This window comes from Garra rufa, chromosome 16 (genome assembly GCF_049309525.1).
Source record: "Garra rufa chromosome 16, GarRuf1.0, whole genome shotgun sequence".
NCBI classification, from domain to species: Eukaryota; Metazoa; Chordata; class Actinopteri; order Cypriniformes; family Cyprinidae; genus Garra; species Garra rufa.
Genome location: NC_133376.1, coordinates 5,143,986 through 5,169,723, shown reverse-complemented (window position 1 = coordinate 5,169,723; position 25,738 = coordinate 5,143,986). Strand labels below are relative to the sequence as shown.

The 25,738-nt window shown below is 36.3% G+C and overlaps 3 protein-coding genes across 3 annotated transcripts in view; 2 read left to right on the top strand and 1 right to left on the bottom strand.

Moving 5' to 3' along the window:
* Positions 1-4,593, top strand: part of polr1a (RNA polymerase I subunit A) — a 48,072-nt gene extending 43,479 nt beyond the window's left edge. Inside the window, exons 30-34 of the mRNA XM_073820279.1 lie at positions 1,143-1,391; positions 3,617-3,817; positions 3,905-4,022; positions 4,104-4,268; positions 4,385-4,593. Of these exons, the coding sequence (XP_073676380.1) occupies positions 1,143-1,391; positions 3,617-3,817; positions 3,905-4,022; positions 4,104-4,268; positions 4,385-4,485 (834 nt within the window). The 3' untranslated portion in view covers positions 4,486-4,593. The remainder of the gene's footprint in view (positions 1-1,142; positions 1,392-3,616; positions 3,818-3,904; positions 4,023-4,103; positions 4,269-4,384) is intronic.
* A 3,924-nt stretch (positions 4,594-8,517) lies between these two features.
* On the top strand, positions 8,518-20,203 carry prpf19 (pre-mRNA processing factor 19). The gene is made up of 16 exons (XM_073820699.1): positions 8,518-8,903; positions 9,304-9,453; positions 9,536-9,612; positions 9,690-9,831; positions 9,912-9,985; positions 12,889-12,954; positions 13,043-13,084; positions 13,200-13,274; positions 14,581-14,656; positions 14,740-14,849; positions 14,935-15,090; positions 15,267-15,336; positions 18,188-18,361; positions 18,489-18,571; positions 18,682-18,787; positions 19,741-20,203. Exons 1-16 carry the CDS (start codon positions 8,885-8,887, stop codon positions 19,836-19,838), a joined length of 1,518 nt encoding a protein of 505 aa, XP_073676800.1. The 5' UTR covers positions 8,518-8,884; the 3' UTR covers positions 19,839-20,203.
* A 2,899-nt stretch (positions 20,204-23,102) lies between these two features.
* The window catches only part of pcdh12 (protocadherin 12), a 21,075-nt gene continuing 18,439 nt past the window's right edge, over positions 23,103-25,738 (bottom strand). Inside the window, exon 4 of the mRNA XM_073820592.1 lies at positions 23,103-24,232. Coding sequence (XP_073676693.1) covers positions 23,832-24,232 — 401 coding nt within the window. The 3' untranslated portion in view covers positions 23,103-23,831. The remainder of the gene's footprint in view (positions 24,233-25,738) is intronic.

Sequence of the window (25,738 nt, the reverse complement as noted above, 5' to 3'; positions counted from 1 at the left end):
ACTGGAGCCACAAATTATAAAGTAGACCACTAATTTCTGTGAACTCAATGTACAAGGACATTTTTCACAGTGCTTTGTGCTGCGAGACGAAGTGGATCAACTGGTCAAACGCAATTCTGGATTTTGGTGTTCGCTTGGCTCAGAACTGTCAAAACATCTCTCAAAATGCTTGCTACGGATGCGAAAAAAGCAAAAATCGAACCAGATATGACTTTTTTATGAAAATTTCTGAAGCAATGTGCAAACGTGATTGACATAACGTGAGGTTGTATTTATTTTTTAACGTGCGAAAAATTTGGACAGAAATTTCGTACTCTGTGTGCAAAGACCTTAATAAACAAAGCTTTCAAATGATGTATAAATCTCAATAATAAATCTCAAAATGTATAAATCTAAAAAAATGTCCTCCTATGACTGGTTTTGTGGTCCAGGGACACATATATATTCACGGTTGTATTGTGCACAATTCGTTCGAGTGGGCATGTGCGCTTCTGCGTCATAATTACCGTTACCGGTTCTGAACAAGCTTCATTTTAGTTAATGTTTTGGTTGGTCTAGGTAGCAGCATTGTATTTAGGGCCCTTTGAAATGTGTTTTTCCCAAATTCTTTTTTATATTTTACCTAATTCCAATTCCATTTTAATGGTTTAATTAAATTTGAATAAACAAAAATATAATCTGATTGATTAAACTTTTAACAATAATAGTGGCCTATGAAGTGCTTTAATTTTAGTGCCAGATAACAATGGCGCTAACACAAAATATTGACACTTTGGACACAGTTTTGACAGGTTCATATAGGGTGTACTCACTTTTGTTGCCAGCTATTTTGACAATAATGGCTGTATGTTGAGTTATTTTCAAAGGGACAGTAAATTTATACTGCTATACAAGCTGCACACTGACTACTCTAAAATATATCCAAGTTTCATTTCTATAGTATTGTCCCTTGAGAAGATATACTAAAATTGTTACTGAAATGTGAGGGGTGCACTCACTTTTGTGAGATACTGTGTATACGATGATCATTTTTACCAAATGAAATGGTGAAATGCTGGACTGTAATGACTGTATTCTACAATTCCATCTGTGTTTTCTGCATCATGGAAGTAAAATCCCGTGTCTGTGATATGACCCCTCAGGTAGACTATGAGAGTGAGGAGGAAGAGGAGGCTGCTGATGAGGAACTGGAAGACAAACAGGAAGAGGAAGATTCTCAGGAGAACTCTGAGGAAGGGTCTGGTGAAAGCCAACCGGCGAATCAGACCCATCAGAATTCTGATGAGCTGGATGAAGCTTCACAGGACTCCATGAGGATCAACACTGTGCTTCGGTTAAGCCCTGCCGTTGAGGACTACAAATATGACACCAAACATGGGCTATGGTGTGAGGTGTGTACAAATCAGTCGATCTTAAATATCAGTATCATTATCATCATTTACACATTTGTGTGTGCTGTTGAGGGATGTACTGGAAATGTTTGTGCATTTTGATGCTATACTCTAAAAAAAAATGCTTGAATTCTAATTTCTAATACATGTATTGTTATCATACCAGTTAAGCAGTGTCCAGTTGGCAGAAAAAGTTGCTTAGTGTGTGGTGTCTAAAGATTATAATCATAGGATTCAAGAACCAGTCATCACCAGTCGTTTTACAAAAAAATATTTTAAACATGTTTAGGGGTATATAATATATATTGTCTGTGATAGTATCCTAATTGTTGTTTTAACAATGTGCAATTTGACATTATCGAGTATATTGCAACAACTTTCTCCTCCAAAAATCAGCATGACTACAAATGTGCAATAGTTGAATAAACAAGAAGTTAATATTAAAAGACTTGCGTTTTAGACAGCACATTTCCTGTTTTTGCTCAATTTCACCAAAAAAAATCATTCCAAACAGCCACAGTACTGTTTTGGGTCTCTGAGCAACATGAAGGTTTTTTGTTCCTGAATTAATCAACCGTTTAAATGATTCGGTTCAATCGCAATGACTCACTCATTAACAGCAACTTGCTGCCACCTACTGGCCATTTTAAGTTCGCATTCAAAGTATCTTTTCACTTTTAAAATCATTTCAAATATAGCTGCATTAACATGTGTAAATGCATCTAAATGCCACTTCATATGCATCTTCTGCAAAGATGAATTTTGTTGATACTGATTTAATGAGTTTGGTAACAGCCTAAATGTATTATTATTATAACTGACTGATTAAATGTAAGAATTTGACTCAAAAGATAATGCACACTTTTAGAAAAAAAAAAGGCTTTATAAGGGCAAAATTTGAATTTTACTTATTATGAAATTAATGAATTTAAATAAATTATGGCATAGTTTTTTGCAACTCTTATCTCTCCCAACTCGAGCAACGTCCTTGTTCAGTCACTCTTAGAACTCTTAGAACACTTCTTTAGAACCACCAAGATAACCTGACATTATCTAGGATTGTCGGAAGGGGAGAAATCGGCCCAAAATCAGCCCGATTGTCTTGTGGTGTGTACCCATCTTAAGCTGTCTTTCTTGTCTGATTTGCTAAAACTGTCAAAAACACACAAGGATTACATATAAACATAGTTGATTATGTCTAAAGTGAAAGTAAACTGTTGAGAGAAAAACGGGTGCGTGCCTGCATATTAGATGCATACAACTCTGAAAGCGACGGGACAGTTCACCAAACAAATTATGTGGATAACAGTAGCAACTGTTTGGTTGCCCACATTCTTCAAAATAAGGTTTATGTTCAGCATGTTTTACATTTAAAAAAAAAAAAAAAGAGTCAATTATGACAAAATTGTTATTTTTGGGTGATGGTAGGCTAATAAAAAACAAAACACAAAGGGCAATCACTCACTGCTTTTGACTGAAGAACTTTAATACAGAAAATACACAAAAAGAGTCAGTGTATAATTTATGTATATAGTGTTTTATTTTTATATTAGTTAATTAAATTTCTTGAATGCTTCTGCTAAATACACCTACTGTACCTGAAAGTTTGTTTTATTTGTATATTATGTATATTTGTAACATGTAGCCTATCTTTGATCTTATTTTTTAATAACAAAGATTAAAACATGAAAAAAGATTTTTTTTTTTTTTTTTATCTTGGCCCAATCTGGCCTAAACATCTGCCATTTGTTTTATTGTATACTTTGTTACCTTGTAAGGCTTTGAAACAGGGAAATTAGTTTGGCTGTACTGCTCAGACAACTTGCAAAATAGTAAAACCAACACAAGACCACACACCACAAGAATCGTGATAAAATCATGAATCATGATATTTCTGAAAAAAAATTGTGATATGGTATTGTGATATGGCCATATCGCCCATCCATATAATCAATTAAACATTGTGAAATAAGTTTGGAGTCAGTAAGATTTAAAAAAAAAAATCTGTTTAACAAGGGCACATTTAATCAAAGTGGAAAAAAGCACCACGGATCTCCACAAAACATGAAGCAGCACAACAGTTTTTAGTGTTGATGTTAATAAGAAATTTATTTTAGTCAAACCTAGTGTTCATATGGAACCAACCGAAGTGGTGGTATCTGTTTTTACAACAAATGGTATGGGTGTGTTCATATCCATAATGCATTGCTGCTTCTGTTTGACAGCTAACCCTGGTCCTACCCCTCACTAAAGTGCACTTTGACCTGACGTCAGTGGTGGTGAAGCAGGCTCAGAACGCTGTCATCATGGAGACCAAGGGTATCACACGCTGCTTGTTAAATGAAGTCACCACGAAGGAGGGCAAAAAACAGATGATGCTCAACACAGAGGGCATCAACATGTACGAGATGTTCAAACATGCTGATGTAAGTCCAATAGAGTCCAACGTTGTTTTCTGCCTGTGATACTCTGACCAAATATGACTTGTAATACAATCTGTTTTGTTGTACTAGATCCTGGACTTGAACAGGTTATACTCCAACGAGGTTCATGCCATGGCCAACACATATGGTATTGAGGTGGCCCTCAGAGTCATTGAGAAGGAGATTAAAGATGTGTTTGCTGTCTATGGTAATTAAGCAGAACAGGATTGTTTGACACACATAGCAGTATGTGTTTCATTGGCGATCTGACCGGTTCCTCTGTTCGCAGGTATCGAGGTTGACCCACGGCATCTCTCTTTAGTGGCCGACTACATGTGTTTCGAGGGGGTGTACAAGCCTCTAAACCGATTTGGCATTCAATCCAACAGCTCCCCGCTGCAACAGATGACCTTTGAGACCAGTTACAAGTTTTTAAAGCAAGCCACGATGCTGGGTACTAGAGTCCTTCCTAATTTAATAATCATGCATGCTTATAATGATTAGTAGTATAGTTGTTGTTCGGTAGTTTAATTATTCATACTTGTCTTAATTATTGCTTTCTTTTGTTAGGTTCTCATGACAGACTCACTTCGCCCTCAGCTTGCTTGGTTGTAGGAAAAGTTGTGAAAGGAGGAACTGGTCTCTTTGTTCTGAAACAGCCATTACAGTAATAGACTGGAAGATGGATTGGAGAGCTCTTTTGCTCACCGCTATAGATGCCAGAATGACAAATAGCAATATTTTCTTTGTCTATAACTTCAATAAAATTATTCATCTTTTTTTTCTTTTGACTTGTATTTTTATGATTGTTGTTGTTATTGTTATTATGCAAACTCATAAGCCAAATTAAGGATAGTGAATATCTATTTCCGAAAATAATAGAACATTTGAAAAGATTCTTTTTTAATGAATAGATAAGTGAGATTTCATTGTCGTTTTGACCACTAAACTAGTAAATGCCTAGTTTCTAATTCAGAAATCTGGGAATGGGCTTATTTGGCAGATAAATTCATTCAACTGTGCGAACAACTGGATTGTACTGATTAATATACAGTCAAGCCTGAAATTATTCATACCCCTTGCAAATCCTGAATTAAAGTTAGTTTTACGGAAATGACACAGGCTTCTCCCAAAAGATAATAAGATGTACAAGAAGCATCATTATAGAAAAAATATTTATCTGCTTTTATTTACATTTGAACAAAAAGTGGTATGTCCAAAATGATTCATACGCTTTGCAAATTGCCACAGTCTATGGGAGAATCCAAAGTTCTATACCATTCCAGATAGTCCAAGCTGTTCTAAAGCATCCTAGTTACCCTGCTTCATTGGGAACAGCTGTTTTAATCAACTCAACAGGTGAAAAACAGAAGCTCTCTGCTGTTGGTTTGTGGACAGTCATGGCTAAGACAAAGGAGCTCACTGAGGACCTGCAGCTGCACATTGTGGCTGTCCACAATTCAGGAAAGGGCTATGAGACCATATCTAAATGTTTTAAAGTTCCAGTGGCTACAGTGCAAAGTATTTTTAAAAAATACAAGACGTTCTGCACTGTGAAAAATCTCAGAGGACATGGTCGGAAGCCAAAAGTGACACCAAGGATCACCACCAAGGCCATCCTGACGAATCTGGGCTCTGCTGGTGGCAACATCTCAAGGCACACAGTCCAACAGACGCTGCACACCGCTGGGTTCCACAGACGCAGACCAAGGCGGACACCACTTCTCCAGATAAGGCACACAAAAGCCGGCTTGGCCTTTGCAAATGCTCATTTGGACAAAGAAGAAGACTTCTGGTGTTCTGTTTTATGGTCAGATGAAACAAAAATTGAATTGTTTGGCCACAATGATGTAGCCTTCATTTGGCGTAAAAAAGGAGAAGCCTTCAACCCTAAGAACACCATCCCCACTGTCAAACATGGTGGTGGGAACCTAATGTTTTGGGGGTGTTTTTCAGCCGGTGGACCAAGGAACCAAATCACAGTAAACGGCACCATGAAAAAGGAGCAATACATCAAAATTCTCAACAACAACAACAACATCAGGCAGTCTGCAGAGAAACTTGGCCTTGGGCACCAGTAGACATTTCAGCACGACAACGACCCAAAACACACAGCAAAAGTGGTGAAGAAATGGTTAGCAGACAAAAACATTAACATTTTGCAGTGGCCCAGCCAGAGTCCTGTTTTAAATCCAATTGAGAACCTGTGGAGGGAGCTAAAGATCAGGGTGATGGCAAGAAGACCCTCCAACCTGAAAGAGTTGAAGCTTATCGCTAAAGATAAATGGACAAAAATACCAGTGGAGACATGCAAAAAGCTGGTCAGCAATTATAGGAAGCATTTGATTTCTGTAATAGCCAATAAAGGCTTTTCTATTGATTATTGAGAAGGATATGAATAATTTTGGACATGCCACTTTTTGTTCAAATGTAAATAAAAATAATTTTTTAGTAGTAATAATTTTTTCCACAATGATGCCTCTTGTACATCGTCTTATTATCTTCTGGGAGACGTCTGTGTCATTTCTAATAAAAAAAACTTGCTGGTTGAATAAAAGTAACTTTAAGTCAGAATTTGCCAGGGGTATTAATAATTTTGGGCTTGACTGTATGTATGTGATTCCTTGGTCAAAAATCCGATCTCTGATGCGGGAATGAACTCTTTTTGAATTAGTGTGAATCATTAGGAGTCGACAGTTCACTAACGCACTGATTCATATGGGGCAGTGTTGTTTTTTTTTTTCGTTGCATCAACCAAACAAGGTACATTCCAGAATATAACCAATCTTGTTCAGGATTGGTTGAGCATAACCAAAAATAGAACAAGAAATTAGAGCATCAAAATAAAATAAACTAAACCAGAAATAAATATAAAATACAACAAAATGGGCATTTAAATTAAATTATACAAATCCAAGAGAGAAGTCAACTTTAGGGCTTTCTTGTTATAACAAATTTTAATGCAAGACACTGCAGGTGAATAGGGTATAAAAATTAACTATGTATAAAATCAAGCTAATCATAAATGAACAAATCCCTCTGTAAAAACCTTCAGGATAAAGACAGGAATAAAATTGTAAAGTTTGGTGTGTGTACGTGCTACTGAAGTGGAGATTTATGGCTCAGTGTAGGAGAAAAAAATTAATTAAAAAAATATATATGTATTGTAATTAAAACTTATTGACACAAATAGATAAAGTGCTATAAAAGAGACACTAACCCCCGGTTTCACAGACAAGGCTTAAGCCTAGTCCTAGACTAAAATGTAAGTCTTGAGCTGTTTCAACTGAAACAAAATTGCACTGATTGATCTTAAAATATATCAGTGCCTTTGTTTTGTCTCAAGATGCACACCTGTAATGTTTTTTTCCAAGCATGTTTATAAAAATGACTTAAATGTCCTAATTGAACTATGGCCTAATCCTGGTTTAGTCTAAGCCCTGTCTGTGAAACCCTTTTTTTTGTTGGATGTTTTCTTTCCACTAGTCTGAAAAAAACACTATGAAAAACCAAAAAGCACAAAATCTCAAACTTGACAGATGCATGAAAAAACAGCATTTTTCCCTGCAGTGTCTCCCCTTAAAGATGTATATAAGGGTTTAACCTCATTCCACCACTGAATGAATTTGGGTTTAGATTTAGACCATTTGCACTTTTGAATAAAAAACTTAACAGGAAATTAATAACAAATTCAAACTCTTTGTTTTTAAGAACAATACCAAACCTCACAACCTGGTGGGAATTAAACATCCCTAACCAGATTTGCAACTCTCTCCAAAAAGGTTGTAACATATCACACACACAAAAAAACCCATGATCTAAAACTTCACAAAAAACAATTAATTACATCAAAATTCAATTTCAATCTTAAAAAATTGGTAGTAGGGTAAATCACATTTAGAATCTTGAAGCTCAGCTTTTGGAGGTAGGGGGAAAGAAACATTTTTTCCTCATTTATTTTTTTCATTTCAACCGTATTATAGTCATTAAGCATGTATTCCCTTTTAATTGGGTTTGGATAATAAACCTGTAAAATACAATTTTAATAACTATCAGTAAGTTTTTTTCTCACAAAAATCATAACCTTCTAAAGAAACCCTTTTGGAATCATATTGGAATTTCAGTTTATCCTTTAGGATCTTACTGGATTCCTAGAATCCTTTTGGACATTTTTATTTATTTTAATGGAATTTCACTTTGTCCTGTAGGATTTTATTTGATTCTTAGAATCCTATTGGACATTCCGATTTATTTGAATGGAATTTCACTTTGTCCTGTAGGATTTTATTTGATTCTTAGAATCCTATTGGACATTCCGATTTATTTTAATTGAATTTTGCATTGTCCTGTCTTTTATTCATTCATAGAATCTTATTGGGCATTGTAATTTTTTAACGAAATTTCACTTTGTCCGGTAGGATCTTATTTGATTCCTTTGATTAATTACTTTTTAAGAGTAACTTTACTTTTTTATTGTCCTGACGCGTCCCCTTTAAGAAATCCGTACATAGTGCGCGTACGTGTTTCAATTCTTTCTGTCCAATTTTTGTATCTATTATTCCAAACTGGAGTGTTATGACGTGTAAAGTTGTTCTTGAACAATAGTTTCCAACAGATTTAAATAGTTTTGGACCTTGTGCCTGTGCAAGAAACCTCCCTGTTGTTTTCCAATAAAGGAAAATAATGTTATAGCCTAGCACGCAGGCTTCATTACAGTCACGTGGTGTCTGTTACATTTCTCGGCGCTCTGTCAACCTGAGACTATTAAGCCGCTTATGATTATTAAGAAGATCATTACTAACAAAGGCCACTATCTTTAAATCACTGCATATGTCTTGCCGCGCGCTTCCTGGAAGAACACCACCGGTTTCATCTTCCGCTTTGGAGGAGTCAGTATCCCGTCATGCACCGCTGTTTGAGCGGCACGGCACATCAACGTGTTCTGACTCAGGACATGCAGCACTTTCATTGATTTAAAAAAAATTAATCAATTCTGTGTCGATTTTAATTTTATGAATTGATTTTATTTCAGCTTCGGTTGAAAAGCGGGAGCGCGCCTATCTGAGCGAGATGTCTTTGGTTTGTGCTAGTAAGTTGAGTTTGTTTCTGTTAGCATGAGTGATTAGCAGTGTGCAGCGTTAGCCATTGTTGTGCTACATTAGCAGAAACTTTATGTTTGAGAAACTGCACTTTTATGACGGTGCTTTCTTGCTGCATTTCATTGAACTAGAAGCGAATGAATTGCAAAATGTACTGCATGCTTGTGTCTGAAACTTGGTGGCTTTATAATACGGCAAACATAACATACCAATAATGTGACGTGAATATAAGACTAATTGTTGAATGTAAATATTAGACAACGCAGTATAAGAAGCATCTGGTTAACAGTGGTGGACCTCTAATAAGGTGTTTTCTACTGAAGAGGAAGGAGACTTAATATTTGTTGATTTGAATGCATCTTATTAAATGAAATCTGGTTCTCATTTCAGTTTCAAACGAGGTGCCAGAGCACCCCTGTGTCTCTCCTGTTTCCAATCAAGTGTTTGAGAGGCGTCTGATCGAGAAATACATAGCGGAGAATGGAGCTGACCCCATCAATGGACAGCCACTGTCTGAGGAGCAGCTCATTGATATCAAGGGTAACTTACAGAGACACAGGTTTAATGCCAAGTTCAGATGCTCTATGGCCATTTCCTAACGCATATATTTCTTTACTTCTAGTGTCTCACCCCATTCGACCAAAGGCTCCCTCTGCCACAAGTATTCCCGCCATCCTTAAATCTCTGCAGGATGAGTGGGTGAGTGCTTTAACCTGGCTGTGTGGACAATAAATGCATGATGTCTTTCTCCATCGCTGAGTTTGTCTCTCTTCCAGGATGCTGTAATGCTGCACAGTTTTACTCTAAGGCAACAGTTGCAGACGACTCGACAGGAGCTGTCTCACGCTCTCTACCAGCACGACGCGGCCTGCAGAGTCATCGCTCGTCTCACAAAAGAGGTCACTGCCGCCAGAGAGGGTAAGTGTGGCAAAATTGTGCTTTCTGGATGTGCTGATAGTACTGTTCTTTTACTGACGTGTTTTTTACTCTGCTTGCAGCTTTGGCTACACTCAAACCTCAAGCCGGACTGGTGGCTCCACAAGCCGCTCCTGCTTCTCAGCCTGCTGCCGTGGTCAGTAATCCTCCCTAGATGATTTATGCATTCTTTAGGGTTAGGTTTCACTTGCAAAAAAAACCCACTTTCACTACATTATGTAGTGGTCAATGATATTTCCAAACAAAGCTGCAACTGAAACAAATTAGTTGTTTGGATAAATGATTCGGTGCCAACTAGGGCTGCAACAAAACAAAATCGATTATTATCGATAATGAAAATAAACTAATAGCGTAATGGCTTACCCTGTGAGGCGCTTTGACAGATTCGTTTGCATCCTCAGCAAATTCACAAATTCACAAAAGCATTTCCATTTTTGCATAAAAGTCCATCCAGACAGTCTGTGTTAAGTTTAAACCTTTACCGAATGAGCGTCAGACAGCAGGAACACAGACAGGGAGACAATTAATACTCAGCGCAAAAACATTTCATTGTGCTGAAATATCGTTGAATGTTAAATTTAGGTTTAAAAGACAACATGTAGTGCACATATTTATGGAGAGTAGGAACTGTAAAGAGATAACAGCGTGTAATTATCTGATATATAAATATCAGATGCTTCATAGCCGCCTTTTATATAAAGAAATGACAGTAAACGTGACTTTGATCAAAGTGAACGCGCGTTCCTGCAGAACATTACTCTCACCTGTTGGTTAACACTAAGTTTGATTTTAATCATCTTTATTATCTGCATTAGGCTCTTTTTTTTTTTCTTTTTTTTATAAGAGTTATTTTTGGCATTTTTGCCTTTATTACGATAGGACAGATCAGAATTGACAGGAAACGTAGCGGGAGAGAGATAGGGGGCGGGATCGGGAAAGGTCCTCAAGTCGGGATTCGAACATTTTTTTTTTTTTTAGCTTTCTGTGTTGGTTAGTCTTCCAATATGCGTAAGCTTTTTAGTAACAGTACAGGGCTCTAGACTAACTTTTTGCACTGGTTGCACTGGTGCGCCTAACTTTTTTTCTTAGGTGCACCAGCACAAAAGTTAGGTGCACCCAAATTTTCAACCGCATCACATTTAACACCGCAGTTTTACAAGTTCACTTTTTTTTTTTTTTTTTTTTTTTTTTTTTTATCCCTGTCCATAGAGGCAATATTGACTTGTAAATGATTAACTAACAATCTGGTCAATATAAAGTTCTTTATTTGAAGCACAATTCTACAAGAAAGGCAACTTACTGAAAAAGTGTTGGTGCCTAAAGTGCTTTACTGAGCTGAAATTTAAACTTTCAAATTTCAAGATAATTAACTAAAAAGAAAATCTAAATTAAGTGTTTTAAGGGCTTCAAACTGAACACCTCATGGCTTGATGCGATGACTCCTATAAATTGGGCGCATGCAACATCATTGCTGTACGTCGGGTTTACGTTCAAGCCATTTTTCTTCATAAGAATCAGTGTTCCCCCTAGGTTTCCAGCTTTTTTTTTTTTTTTTTTTTTTTCCCGGTACTTTACCCTACTTTGTGTAATAACGAAAACATTTCAGTGAAAAAATAAGTCCAAAACTCTCTATTTTAACATTTTGATCAATAGGGCTCTACAATCTTTTTTTTTTTTTTTTATTCTTGTTTTAATTTTTCTCATAATCAAATGAAAGCATAAACATTTATTTATTTTTAATCAAATGAAAAATAAACCTTTTTAATTTTTGGCAAATATATATATGATTTATAAATAGGAATATATAAACACCTAACGTTACATTATACTGTACAAAAGTAATACAGGACTAATATTGTTCTGTTTGATGTTAAACCGTACTTTTATTTTGACAGGTTGCCGTGAAGTTTCTGTGTGTACAGTATGATATGATGCTAGTTTTCTCAAATGAAACGGTAAAAGTGAAACTCACAGCAGCGATTTGGCGATTGAGTTTATCTGTTCATGTGAGATGCAAATGCCAAAAATTAGCGGGAGCGTCACGCGTGCTTCAATAGACTATACGCGTGTAGTAAAAAAAAATACACGTCTCCACCATTCATACATAGAGGCAAACGGAACATGCAGGATTCATATTAAACGGTCTTTTTGCCTTTCAGTTTTCACAGACACTAACTTAGTCCATATCGCGATTTGAATTAAGTGACAGACCAACTTTTGATTTATCAATCCAAAAATCGACGTATTACGTGGCATTCCGCGCCATAGTAAATTCGTTTTTTTTTAATGGAGTCCGCGATCCAGTCCGTGTTTTTGCGGAGGAGGCATTGTAAACGCTTGACCATGTAGAGACAGCCTGACTGCATCACATGCATTTTCAAACGTACACACACGTACAGGAATATCTGGACCACGGCCAATCAGAGGGGGGGCGGGATCCATCCTTCATCTCTGATTGGTTTAGACCACGATATGGGTCTAATGTGTGTCTGTTGTTGAGCAACAGGGAGACTTTAAGAGTGACGGAGTTTCGTTTTTTTCCCCCTCGAACGGCTGGTCGCACCGGTGCAACCTTAGATTTTTTTTAGTCGCACCATTGAGAAATTAGGTCGCACGTGCGACCAAATTGGTCGCACTCTAGAGCCCTGCAGTAGGCTATTTCTTATGCTATAATTATTGATGTTATCTATGAAAAAATAGTCAAGCGCTTTATAGTGTTTTTCTTCAGATATTTGTCTTGTCTTTATTACAATAAATAAATTAAGCACTGTTTTCATAACATTCATTTGGCACGTTTGTTTGAAGGACTTTGGGCAGAATGTGGAATATTGTGATTTTTGTCATTAAAAAAAAAAAAAAATGGGATTTAAGCCGATTAATGGGAAAGATAATCGACCAACTATTTGATTATCAAAATAATCATTGTTGCAGGCCCCAGTAATCAAATCATGAGTCCAAATAATTCCCACCACTAGCATTTATGGAACAGTCTGTTTGATTTGTTTTAATATATATCTTTAAACTGTTTTGACCTCTTAGGGTGCTGGTGGCGAGGCTATGGAGATCAGTGAGCAGGTCGGAATGACTCCAGAGATCATACAGAAGGTGCGTTGAAACAAATACCACACGGCTGAATGTTTAGCAATCGGATCACTTTTTCAAAACCATTTAAAAACTGATCTTTTTTTCACAGCTCCAAGACAAGGCTACAGTCTTAACCACCGAGAGAAAGAAGGTGAGGATTTCAATTGCAGTGCTACTTTGTGCTTTTTATTTTTTTTGTCGCTGTGTGTAGCAGTGTGTACCTTCATAATGTACTTAGTTTTTTTGTATGGCTTTGTTTTTCTTAGAGAGGAAAGACTGTGCCGGAGGAGCTGGTCAGAGCAGAAGATCTCAGCAAGTACCGCCAAGTTGCGTCCCATGCTGTGAGTAGCCAATAAGACTTTTCCATTATTCACTCTAGGGATTCCAATTTACATAAATTCCCATGATCAATCATTGTTTAATTTAACAATCAATTAATTGTTCATCTTAATTTGTATAACCTGAAGTAGGAGGTTCTGCTAAGTTATATTACAGTGAATTTGATTCGCTCAACTATTTTATTATTACTATTAATTTTGGATTTTTTTTTGTCCAGAATTGATAATAATGCATATTTAATTACTTTATTTTATTCCTGGCTTTAAGAAAAAAAAATGTTCAAAACAGTGGTGTTTGATTAGCGCTTATAACAGAATTCAAAACAATAAACGTTTTGACACTCTTTAATGTGGCGTGACAAATTGCTGCATTAGTTCAGTTGGCAGCACATAGTGCATGTGAATTGATCATCTCTTTCTCTTTATTACTAGTTACAACACAAAACAAGAACTTCACATTTACTACAGAAAAGCCATTCAATGCCCGTAAACTCATTAATCGGCTAGAAAAATAACTCAAAGAAGCATTTTGGAAAAGTCTCTAAATGCATTAAATAGCACACATAATGTAATTTCGTCCGCGCGCTTTTCTGGCATGCGCTTCATGAGCGTGTAAACCTGAAGCGTGCACGCTAAAAGCCTGTCAAACAGGGCCTGATTACTGGACAAAGCTATTTGAAAGCTGTCTGAAAGCAAACAGTTGAGAGAAACACGAATGCGCGCCTGTATGTTAGATGCGTGCAGCTTCCTAAAGCGACAACTAAACATGCTGGGGACAGCATTAGAGGGACAGTTCACTCACATGTTGTCCCAAATCTATTAATTTTATTTCTTGCATTGAACACAAAAGAAGATATTCTGAAAAATGTAGATAACAGTAGCTGGTCCCTACTTTGATAGTGGGGGAAAAAATAAATAAAATACAATGGAAAATTAACTGGTTTTCTGTGCAAAGAGCACAGATGTCATTAATTGATCGTTGATTGATTGATTGATGATTGATTTTTTTTTTTAAATTTTTTTTTCCATTCTCATTATCGATTAGTTGTCACAATCTTATTAAATACTTGTCTTAAAAAGAAAAATGAATTAAATGGTTAAATCTTAAATTGAAATATGTTAGATCTTATGTTTGTGTGTGCAATACATTTTTATTCTTATTACATTATCATGTTAGCTTGGTGTTTTGAGTCAGCCACTCATGATCTTTAATGTCATTTAGCATCCATTAGGCTGCATACTATGTAAAGAGCAGGCAAGTCCTCTCACAATAAAAAAAAACTCATTTATTTTCTTCCTCCTTAAATAGGGTCTTCACAGTGCCAGTATACCAGGAATTCTGTCTCTGGATCTCTGCCCAACAGACACCAACAAAGTCCTCACCGGTACTATTATAATATGATTACATGCATACAATTTGGCACTCGCATATGCACTTCTACAAAAGTTTTTGTCATGCTTTCCCCAGGTGGTGCGGATAAGAATGTGGTAGTGTTTGATCGCCGAGAGGAACAGATTGTTGCCACCCTCAAAGGGCACACCAAAAAGGTGTCATCTGTCATCTACCATCCTGCTCAGGTAGGCTGTTGCTCTTGCTTTTCTTACTTCAACTAATTTCTGGTTAGTGTTCAGTTCTCATATCTCTTTATTTGTCCTTCGCCAGTCGGTGGTGTTCTCGGCGTCTCCAGACAGCACTATCCGTGTGTGGTCGGTTACCGGAGGCAACTGTGTGCAGGTCATCAGGGCCCATGAGGCCAGTGTTACCGGCCTCTCTTTGCACGCTACCGGAGACTACTTACTGAGCTCGTCTGAGGACCAGGTAACACAAACTGATGGTTGAGGAACAGTACACAAGCAACGCATAAACATGTTACTAATTGCATTATGCTCTCTTAATGAAGAGAAGCTGATTTTCAAAAACTTTTCAAAATCATAGTTTGAAGCTGTTTTCTGTCTGTCAGCATGTAATGCATTTAAAATGTGTGCGTGTTTTAGTACTGGGCCTTCTCGGATATCCAAACTGGACGTGTCCTGACTAAAGTCACCGATGAGACTGCTGGATGTGGTATGTATTCCTCCCCGTCGGCTCGGGCTGGGCACTGTGGGGCTGCCGCTAACGACTATTTTTATATCGATTAATCTATAATTTCCCACGAAAAAGTTCAACAATTTTACTTGAGAACATTTTATTTTAATAAAATCAATTTTTGTGTAAAATGAGCTCAATGTATGTGGGAATGGGACACTTTTGAAATCAGGTATTCCTTATTTTGCCAAATGGAGACACCTAGAGGACATATTGCCTCCATTCAAATAAATCTCAGTGGCCCGGTTTCGTAGACAGGGCTTAGTCTAAACCAGGATTAGGCCATAGTTCAGTTAAGACATTCAGTGATTTTTAGAAATGTGCCTTAGAAAAAAAAAATTACAGGTGTGCATATTGAGGCAAAACAAAGGCCCTGACATATTTTAAGATCAGTCAGTGCAAGTTTCTTTCCGTTGAAACAGCTCAGACTTACATTTTAGTCTAGGACTAGGCTTAAGCCATGTCTGTGAAACTGAGGGAATAACTTTTAAAAACAAGGTTTACTGGCACCTAGTGAAATCAAAAGAAACTGTCTGCAGGGTGATGGAGCAAACGGATCTCAAAAATCAGACTTCCAAATAAAAACTTTTTATTTGAATTTATCATAAAATTATGAAAAAATACAATAAAAACTATAATTATTCCACCCATGTGTTACAATTGGGGGGACTTTTTGTGATATGAGACAATTTGTATTAAGTTACTCCAATGTATGTGAGTAGGGCACTTTTTAAAATTCAGGTATGCCAAAATCAGTAATAAATCTAAACTATGCCAAAGATCTTAAGAGGTACTGCTCTTTCTACACGGACGACCAACTCAGCCTAAAAATACAGATATGCTATTATTGGTCCGTATCACACTTTATTGTAATTTTACTGTTGTTCTGTAAAATGAAATAAAGACAAAAATAACAATCATTACAACAGCTCTATTAATAATTTATTATAACATTCTCCTTTGCTCAGCAAGGCTGCATTTATTTGGACATTAAAAACACATGCCTGATTTAAGAAGGGGGTCTTAAAAATGGCCAAAGAATATTATTTTACTAACTTACTCATTGTAAGTTAAACTGTGCTTTGTTGGTAGGCTATAATGTCTTCTAGAATTTAAAAAATGTTCAAGTAAACAAGTTAGGGATGCTCATTTCGGTTAATTTCCCTGACCGACAACCGTTGCTCGTTATCCGAACTTAGAATAATACATTTGTTTAAAATAAAAACAGAATGCACGTATCTGTCATGATACATAAAAATACAAGCAAATGTTTTATTTTAAAGTGCAAACAGCAGCATACAGAGCAACAACAAAAACTGCATTCATATACTCAAATTTTCACGCATCAGCTGCGCTTCCGAGAACAGAGAAAATCTGAATGAAAAAAAAAGAATAATATAAATAGGCCTACACTAAATATGTATATATTAAATAACTACCTATTTAAGATGACAAAACTAAAACACACTGAATCCTTCTATGCGCTTTGAAGAACGGTACCAGTCTTATTCTTCTCATTGGACATAAAAATAATATAGTAGGCCAGCCTATACCTCAGTGTACCTAGTTTTTCACATGTGGACATGATGCTGTACGGATAGACTGTAACGCTGTCTGTTAACTCTTAGATCCGCGACAAAAACACATCACAAAAATCCTTTCAATTCGCGGTTCGGGTCTTTTCATCCACTGGTCATATGTGGAGAAATGTGTTTTCGCAGCGTTCAATAGCCAATCACAGACATATCTGTTGATTTTATCGTCGCAGTGGCCAATCGGAGGCGGCTGTCGATCCACTTACGATCCACCACTCAAAGTGCCGGTTTCAGTTCTGCTGATTTCTACACCTCCACGAACTCTCTCATTAAAAAAGTGTAGACATGATGTAAATAAGAGATTAACTGTACAATGTAAAGGTTATTTTACTTTTTATTAACTTTGTGAGATTGCGATGAACTACAGTAATGTATGATTGACAGCTTTCCAGTGGTTGTAAGGGGAGCGCGCACTTTTTAGACTATAATTAATTCAGAATTTGAATACATTCATTCACGGATTCACTCTCTGATAACCCAATGTCGCCAATGCCATGTTGCATATAGGCTACTACATCAGTTACACAAACTAAGAGTCAAGTCACCTTTATTTATATAGCGCTTGTAACAATACAGATTGTGTCAAAGCAACTGCACAGTATTTAAACAGAACAATAGTGTGTAAGTAACGCATTATTGAAGATAATCAATTTTCAATTTTACCTTCAAGAGAAGGTAAAGCAGGTGCTTACTCCGCAAAATATGTCTGAACAGCCGCACTGCATGTGTCGACATGTGCCTGTGAGTAAACATTGTTTTCTTTCACAATGCAGCAAACGTAAAAAAATAGAAAAAAATTTAAACCGTTGAACTAATAGTAATAATCGGTTAAAATTCTTACTGTCTGTTAACGGTTAAACGGTCAATATGAGCATCCCTAAAACAAGTAAATGTTTTTAGCTTGTTGTTTTGTAATAGATTTATTTTATTTTTTTTTGGAAAGCGAGACAAAACTGTAAAAACTGTCACATTTTGGCTATTTAATTTATGCAATGGTGAAAAAAATCGGCAAAGTACATAGGGGGCAAAAACACAAAAAACCATGTTTGGTAATCAGCCTTTGACCCAGTGTTTAATTTAGTTGGTCTTCGGCCAGGAATTTTCATTTCAGTGCATCCCTATTTTTGATAGTCTGAAAAATGAGTCTAAATATTTTGTTAGCTAAATTGCACAGCTTTTAAATTTGATAGTTTATGCTCCAATAAAAATCTAAAGCCATTATTTCTTTCCTTCAGCGCTGACCTGTGCTCAGTTCCATCCTGATGGTCTGATTTTCGGCACTGGCACGGCAGATTCTCAGATTAAGATCTGGGATCTGAAGGAGCGGACCAATGTAGCCAACTTCCCTGGACATTCAGGTCCTGTGACGGCCATCGCCTTCTCTGAGAACGGATACTATCTGGCCACTGGTAGGTCACATGACCCTGACTTTCAGCCGTAAATGGCTCTACAAAAAACAAAAGCATCATTATTCAGTTTTAACATTATCAAATTATGTCTTTTAAACGGTTCCTACCTGTTTCGTTTCACCTGTAGGTGCTCAGGACAGTTCTCTGAAGCTGTGGGATTTGAGAAAGCTGAAGAATTTCAAGACAATCACTTTGGACAACAATTATGAGGTCTCCTTACATAGGCTGCATATATGACTGCCATGTGTTCTTCATCTGTTGGACACTGTTTTGCTATGTTTGCTGAAAGCTTGGCTAATATTTCCACCTTTCTCCCGTAGGTGAAGTCTTTGGTATTTGACCAGAGTGGAACATATCTAGCTGTTGGTGGATCAGACATACGAGTTTATATCTGCAAACAGTGGTCTGAGGTCCTCAACTTCTCTGGTGAGTGAAGTAAAAAATGTTCTGAATTAAGTGAAGTGACAGTCCATGTGTACTTGAGGTTTGCTGTAGAGACCTGCAATCCCTCGCGACCCAACGCAACAGAGTGCGGCGCGGGACGAAACTTGATGGGCAAGTGCGGGTGCGGGCGGGTAGAGACTTGTGTGTGCGGGATGCGGGAAAATAAAATGATTCACGGGACTCCCGCAAAATAGAAATATCTAAACATAAAATATCTAAAAACAAAAAATTGTTATTCATCTATTGCACAAAAGCTGCAAGAACAACATAAATATGATTAGTAAGCGTGAGAATAGGCAGTTTCGATTTAAAGCTTGTTTGCAGCGTGAGGAATGTAGCCATCTGCTGATTTCTGGAAAGCATCGCCAATCAGTGGTGTTCAAGTTAAAGTCCACTCACTGCTCAAAAGTTTTGCACAGTGCTGTATATTGCGTGCTTACGAATTACAACACACAAAGTGTAGACATTTATGAAAGGCTAATTGTGCATAATATCAATTGTGTTATAAAAGCTTTATGAGATCGCGTACTGAGATGTCAGCTTTAAAGGAGCTTTGTTTGCATTCTGCCGTGGATGCACGCAGTAGCTCATGTTTGCTTTTTTGTTAAGAATAACAGTGGTTTGTGAATGTTGATGCTTAGTCTAAATAACAAATATTTTATCCAGAGCATTTATGCTGGGGTCTAGTGGAACTTAAGAGATGTTACAGAACTTTTTCATGTAAATCCAACAGATGTACTGAAAAAATCTATATAGGTTAATTTTATGCGGGCGGGAGCGGGACAAAACATGAATGTCGCGAGCGGGACGAGATAACATTTATTTCCGCGGGAGCGGGCGGGCGCGGGACACAATCTTGCGGGAGCGGGACTGAAAAATCCGTCCCACGCAGTTTGCTGTCTCATATTGACTTTTTTTCTCTCTCTCTCTCGTAGATCACTCTGGTCTGGTGACCGGTGTGGCTTTTGGTGAACATGCTCAGTTCCTGGCTTCCACTGGCATGGACAGAAGTCTCAAATTCTACAGCCTGTAATAGAAATGCAGAACCTTTTTCCCCCTCAGCAAATACGACTGTCAGTAATAATTGTGCATGTGTATACATAGATATACATTCACCGTCATATACATCATTGTAGTGATGAATTCCTCAGACGTATACAGTATACCCTTCTTTGAAATCAGTAACTTCTCTTTTGTCAGGTATTGCTTTAAGACCGATTTTGGCAGATTGGGGTTGATTTGAGCTCTTTTTTTTTCTCTCTCTCTTGTCTACCTTTTCAGATCTGATTGTAGGCTGGCGAATTTTGTTAGTGTCCCATGACTTGTTTTTTTTTTATCCTTTTGTGGACAATAACAACAAATGTGAAATAGATTCCAATAAAGTTTAAATTGTTTTTATTTATTGTTTTATTCATTGATTGTACATTTGTATTACAGAGAAACAGTGCCTTAACTCATATGAGCTGGACAAAAACAGCCAGGAAGAGCTTCGTGAGATGGTTAGGATGATGAAATAATGGGAGGAACTAAGACTAAGCTATCTTCATAAACTTTCCCTATATTAGGAGTAGATGAATTTGGAGTTTATGAGCGAATCAAATACTGGTACTGATATTGACTACCAGACTGAAGTCCATTCAAGTTTTAAATGCAACTTTAAAATGTGTGTAGATATGAGCCATTAAAATTTTAATCCACTTTTGGACTTTTATTTTTTATTTTTTGGGAAAAAAAAATCAACTGAAGTATCATGTGTGATGTATCAAATTCTCATTTTCTAAATTATGTGACAATTCTATGGGATAACACACAAAAAACAAATGTCCAGATATCTACCGACAGATAGACACTTTTAGACACGTTTGAACTGCCAATGGGGTAAGCAGAAAAACCTTATTTCAAACAGAAAACAAGATTATTTTTCTTACTCCATTGGCAGATTATTTTGCTTGTTTGACTTAATTTTGACTTGTTTTTTCTGAAAACAAGACAATAATTTTTGCTTGTAGAAAATGCTTCTTGTTTAAAGAATTGTTAGATATTTTGGCTGGAAATAAGACAAATCTAAGAAAGAATTTTTTGGTTGTGGGACAGCAGTTTGAATTCTATAGAATGGCCCATATATTGTCCCACATAATTAAAACTAGAGCTAAATAAATTGAGCATTGAAATGCCTTACTAATACTATTAAATTTATAATAGAAATATATTAAAATAAAAATTATAAAAATGAATCTTCCTTTATTTCTCTTTCCTCCCACAGTTTGGGCCTCTGATTAATTAAAATTGAGGTGTTTTTTCCTCGAGTATAAGCTTAATATCATGCTATTCATATGTCATACTAGGTTCAATAAGTTGTTCCATTTTAACAGTTTAGATTATTCTGAAAATTATTTAATGTGTCAGGCTTTTTACAGTGTTAAGGAACACACAGTCATGCTGTAATATTCTCAAAGAATCAGGCCAACTGCATGATAGTGCTTTTATATATTCTTATTTATATTGATATTAGACAAGCTGATGTCAAAAACACAGTTGCGCAATAAATGATTCAGACTAAATTGTAGAGTAACAAAACTACAGCACGAACAAGTTTGTGTTGGTTGAATATAGGCATTTTAATAGCTTTTACAGTTCAAGATCAAGCTTAAAAGATGTTATTAAATTATGTAAAATATTTCAAATTCATATGGCTTCATATTGAGTGCATTATTTAATTATTATACCATTAATATTTAATTTGTAGCGAACTATATATAAGTATTTAAATAATTCACACTTATAGGCTGTTTGTGTCTGAGCTTAATGACTTTCTGCACTTGCTATCCTATATACTTCAGTGTGGTAAAAGTACTACAGTTTATTATACTAGTCATTTTATAATAAATCGAAAAGCAAGACGTCTTGAAAAAACTAGGGAGTTGAAATGGCAGCCAATGATTGATCCTCTGCTGACATCTTCTGGTTATATGGGTAATTTCATCTCTAATTTTTATCCTAAAAAAGACATTGTTTTCTGTGAGACGTTTTTTTTTTCCTATGTCGTCTTTATGAATGAAAAGTGAATCTTTGAAGGGAATTTTGTTGCACAGCTGTAGAGTTGAAAAATAATGAAGGCTTTAAAATATTACAAGATTTTAAAAATGTGTTCATGACTGTGAAGGCAAGTTACTGATTATCAAGAATAGGATTAAGAAGTCCTTGAAGAGAAGTATTGCTAGCTAGCTAACGTTAGCCTAAACACGTTATGATAGTGTTTAGCTGTCAGCATTTAAATGTACAACTATGCAGGTGCTCTCCTGGGATTACCAGGCTTGGCATTTAAATTATATGTTAAAGGGGTCATCGGATGCCCAAATTCCACAAGTTCATATGATTCTTTAGGGTCTTAATGAAAAGTCTATAATATAAAAAAAATCTCAATAGTAGTGTAAAAAAACAGCCTTTTACCTTGTCAAAATCAGCTCTGCAAAAACACAACTCATTTTAAGACTCTCTCTGGGATTATGAGACGTTATGTTTACTTTAGCTGTGTTTAGCCGCGTTTAGCCACGAAACTTGCTAACTAGCAAATTATTAAGAAAGGCCATTTGCAAAGATGCATAAAAAACCCTTATACTCACTTTTGCTGCGGGTGAAACTGTATCAGGAATGATTCACACGAACATAGAGGCATATGTAGATCAGGATCGGCGCTTTCCTTTTAAAAACAAAAGTAACCTCTGCATCTTCAGCGGCAGAACAACAGAACACCTCAATCACTCAATCTGAGACATTCTTGTCTTCCCCTGCACCTGAGTCGACACAATGGTGATCGGAGTCGACTGTTTCAGCTCGTTGAGGGCGGGTCTAAGGTAAGGCGCTCATTTCAATTTACTTTTAAAGATTAAAAAAATACTACTGGGTGGATTTTTATCATTGTAGGGCGGTTGTGTACACAAACTACCAACACATTAATGTTCAAACAACATGTAAAAGCTAGTTTTGCATCCGATGACCCCTTTAAATAATATGAAACTGAATGTTCATGCCGCTATCATTATTTACAATGTTGCAATTATTATTTTTCTCATTTTTTGATGAGAACAAGGCAGTAGAGGAGTGTCAAGAGTGTCCACCTATATATATAGGTGGACACTCTTGACACTCCTCTCATAAAATGAGCTTCAGCGGAAGTTTACGAGCTGGATTATCATTATGCAGAAGTTCTGAAGAACGCTCCGTGCATATGGTCAATTTTGAATGTATGAGGTTTAAAATGCTTCTTTTTTTGCAACCTTCAAAATATAACAATAAGTTATTGAATTTTTTTATTTTGCTTATTTAGTTTACAAAAAGAAAACATGGTCAATTCTGAATACAAAAACAGCACTACACATATACAAAATGACACTGAAAAAATATACAGCTTTGTTTTGATATCAATAACTTACAGGGTTCAAAGAAAAAGAAGAAAAACAAAAGTTACATTCAGAGCATAACTGAATTTTGTCATCAGCGCTTTGCAGTCCTTACCTATGATGCCCAAGTCTTGCATATACAGTGTTAGGCTTATTTCTAAATTCCTTGGCTATTACAGGCCTAGTACTATACACAAACTATACAAACATTATAAGAAAATAACCGAAATAGCCAGCAGTGGGCGCTGTCAGCCCTGGCAGAGTCCTGCAGGTTGTGGATGACTGTAGCAGATTTAGTGAGTTTCTAGACTCAAAGACTTGTTTGGAAGTTTTTTTGCGGCTACTATAAACAGCTACTTCCAGAGCTCAATTATTTACGTTCTTGCAAAAAGATATATCAGATTTTTTCTTATAATGCACCGCCAATATGAAGTTTTGTCTTCTTTTTTGTTCTTAGAATTTTTTTTTTTTTTTAAGTTTTTATAGGCATAGCCTGTTCCAGACAGACCTGGCTGAAAAACATATTAAAACAGATGATGCTTTGCCCAGTGTTTTAAGGGTCATTCTAGTGTTCCTGAGGCTGGTATGGAATCCAAAATGCACCAGAAATGTAACATTCTTTGCTTTTATGGCATAGGGTTGGCATAGGGAGTTTGCCCTTGTAGACGTGTGTGGGCAGCACCTCCGTTTGCAGATGCGTCTAAGCCGAGTGAGCGTCTGTAAGCTGCTGAAAGTCTGTAGAGCACGTCAGCAGGTGGACACGACTGGGCATCGGCTTTCTGTGTCAACAGCATCTCAAAAAGAGAGCTCACTTCTGAAATCAGAGCTCTGCCACCCAGTGGGGCCTTTTCTGGGGTTTTACCAAACGTAGAGAAAGAAGTGGACTCATCAGGAGCGGCCGCGGGACAATCAGTATCAGGGGAGGGTGGTCCATCTGGGATAAACAGGTTTTCATGGTAGTCGGTTGTCAGAGGAAGAGAAAGACGAGCCATCCATGCTGGATCGGGAATGTCTGAGAACACATCGTCTACACAAAAAGAGGAACGAAATATGTCAGGTACATTTTATAAACAATACACTGATATTTGATCACACTTACATTTGCAATAGTAGTAATAATAAATTATATAGTATATACCACATGGAATATGTAGCCTACATTAGGACTGCACAATTAATTTAATTTCTAATCACGATCACGATTACGGATGCCATGATTACGTAATCGTCCAAAGTTGCGATAACAAAAAAAAAAAAAAAAAAGTTCATTATTCTGTGTGCTTAAGAGGTGTGTTTAGAGCATGTCAGAGGCTAATTGACATTGTTATCCTGGGCATATCGAAATACTGAGAAAAATTATTTATAACAAATTTTTCAGAATTTTGAATACATTTTAAGAAAACTTTCCCATCGACTGGTCACAATGCTGCTTAAAAGACGTGTGAACTCTGATGTAAACAAGCACGGATGAGAAGCACATGGTGGAGCACTTGAGAGACGCTTTGGATGAAAGAGCACTTTCATTCTCTGACAGCAGATGGTGCTCAACAGAATGCAGCCGTTACCCTGGTAACCCTGTAAACAAAACAGCTTTCTGTTTCTGAAAAGTGTTTAAATGATTTAAATAGCTATTCAGATTTGTGTATTGGCTCTGGTGTTCATCACAGCGCCAAATACTTAAATATTTAGACTTACAGAAAAAGAAAACTTTGAAAGTGTTTTGATTCTTTATTGTTTGGTCAAACTTTACATTAGGGCTTCATGAACACATTAGTTAATTCATTATTTAACATAATCTGCTATTGAAACACTCTTCTAAACATTCATTACTTATTTGTACATTGTAACTTATTTAATGAGCTAACATGAACTAAGAGTTGTATTTTTTAACAAAGATTAATAACTTGTGTAGCAAATGTAATTATTGCTCATTGTGAATATTAATGCATTAACTAAGAGATCTCACCGTAAAGTAATACCTATTGGTCTTTATAATTCTTTTGCACTTTAATCTGTGTAAATTCTGTTACTTTATAAATTTTTAATGTATTGCTTTATTGTATTTAAATGTTCAGTTATTTTTTAAAACCTGTTATACTGTTATGACACCACTTTTTTTTTGCAAATACATTTCAATATTGTGATAATACCGTATACCATGATAAAAGCATTATCAACCCTTACAGAAAAACCACATGAATTTCACATGTGTTTTTGCACATGTGAAATTCATGTGGTTTTTCTGTAAGGGAATTAATTGCAGCATTAAAATTGATACCGGCATATCCCTATGCATATTGCATATTTTTACTTTTTTCATTTAAAGAAACCAAACCAATATATCGTTGACATTTGTGACAACGAGAAAAGGAATAATTTTTTTTTTTTAAATATGAAATTATGGCATGCAGTTGCTTCAAACAATGGTATAAAGCTATTTAAAAATCAATGTAAATTGCGATAATTGTAATTAATAATCGCAATTACAATTTCAAGGGAATAATCGACAATTATGATTTTTGTCATAATCATG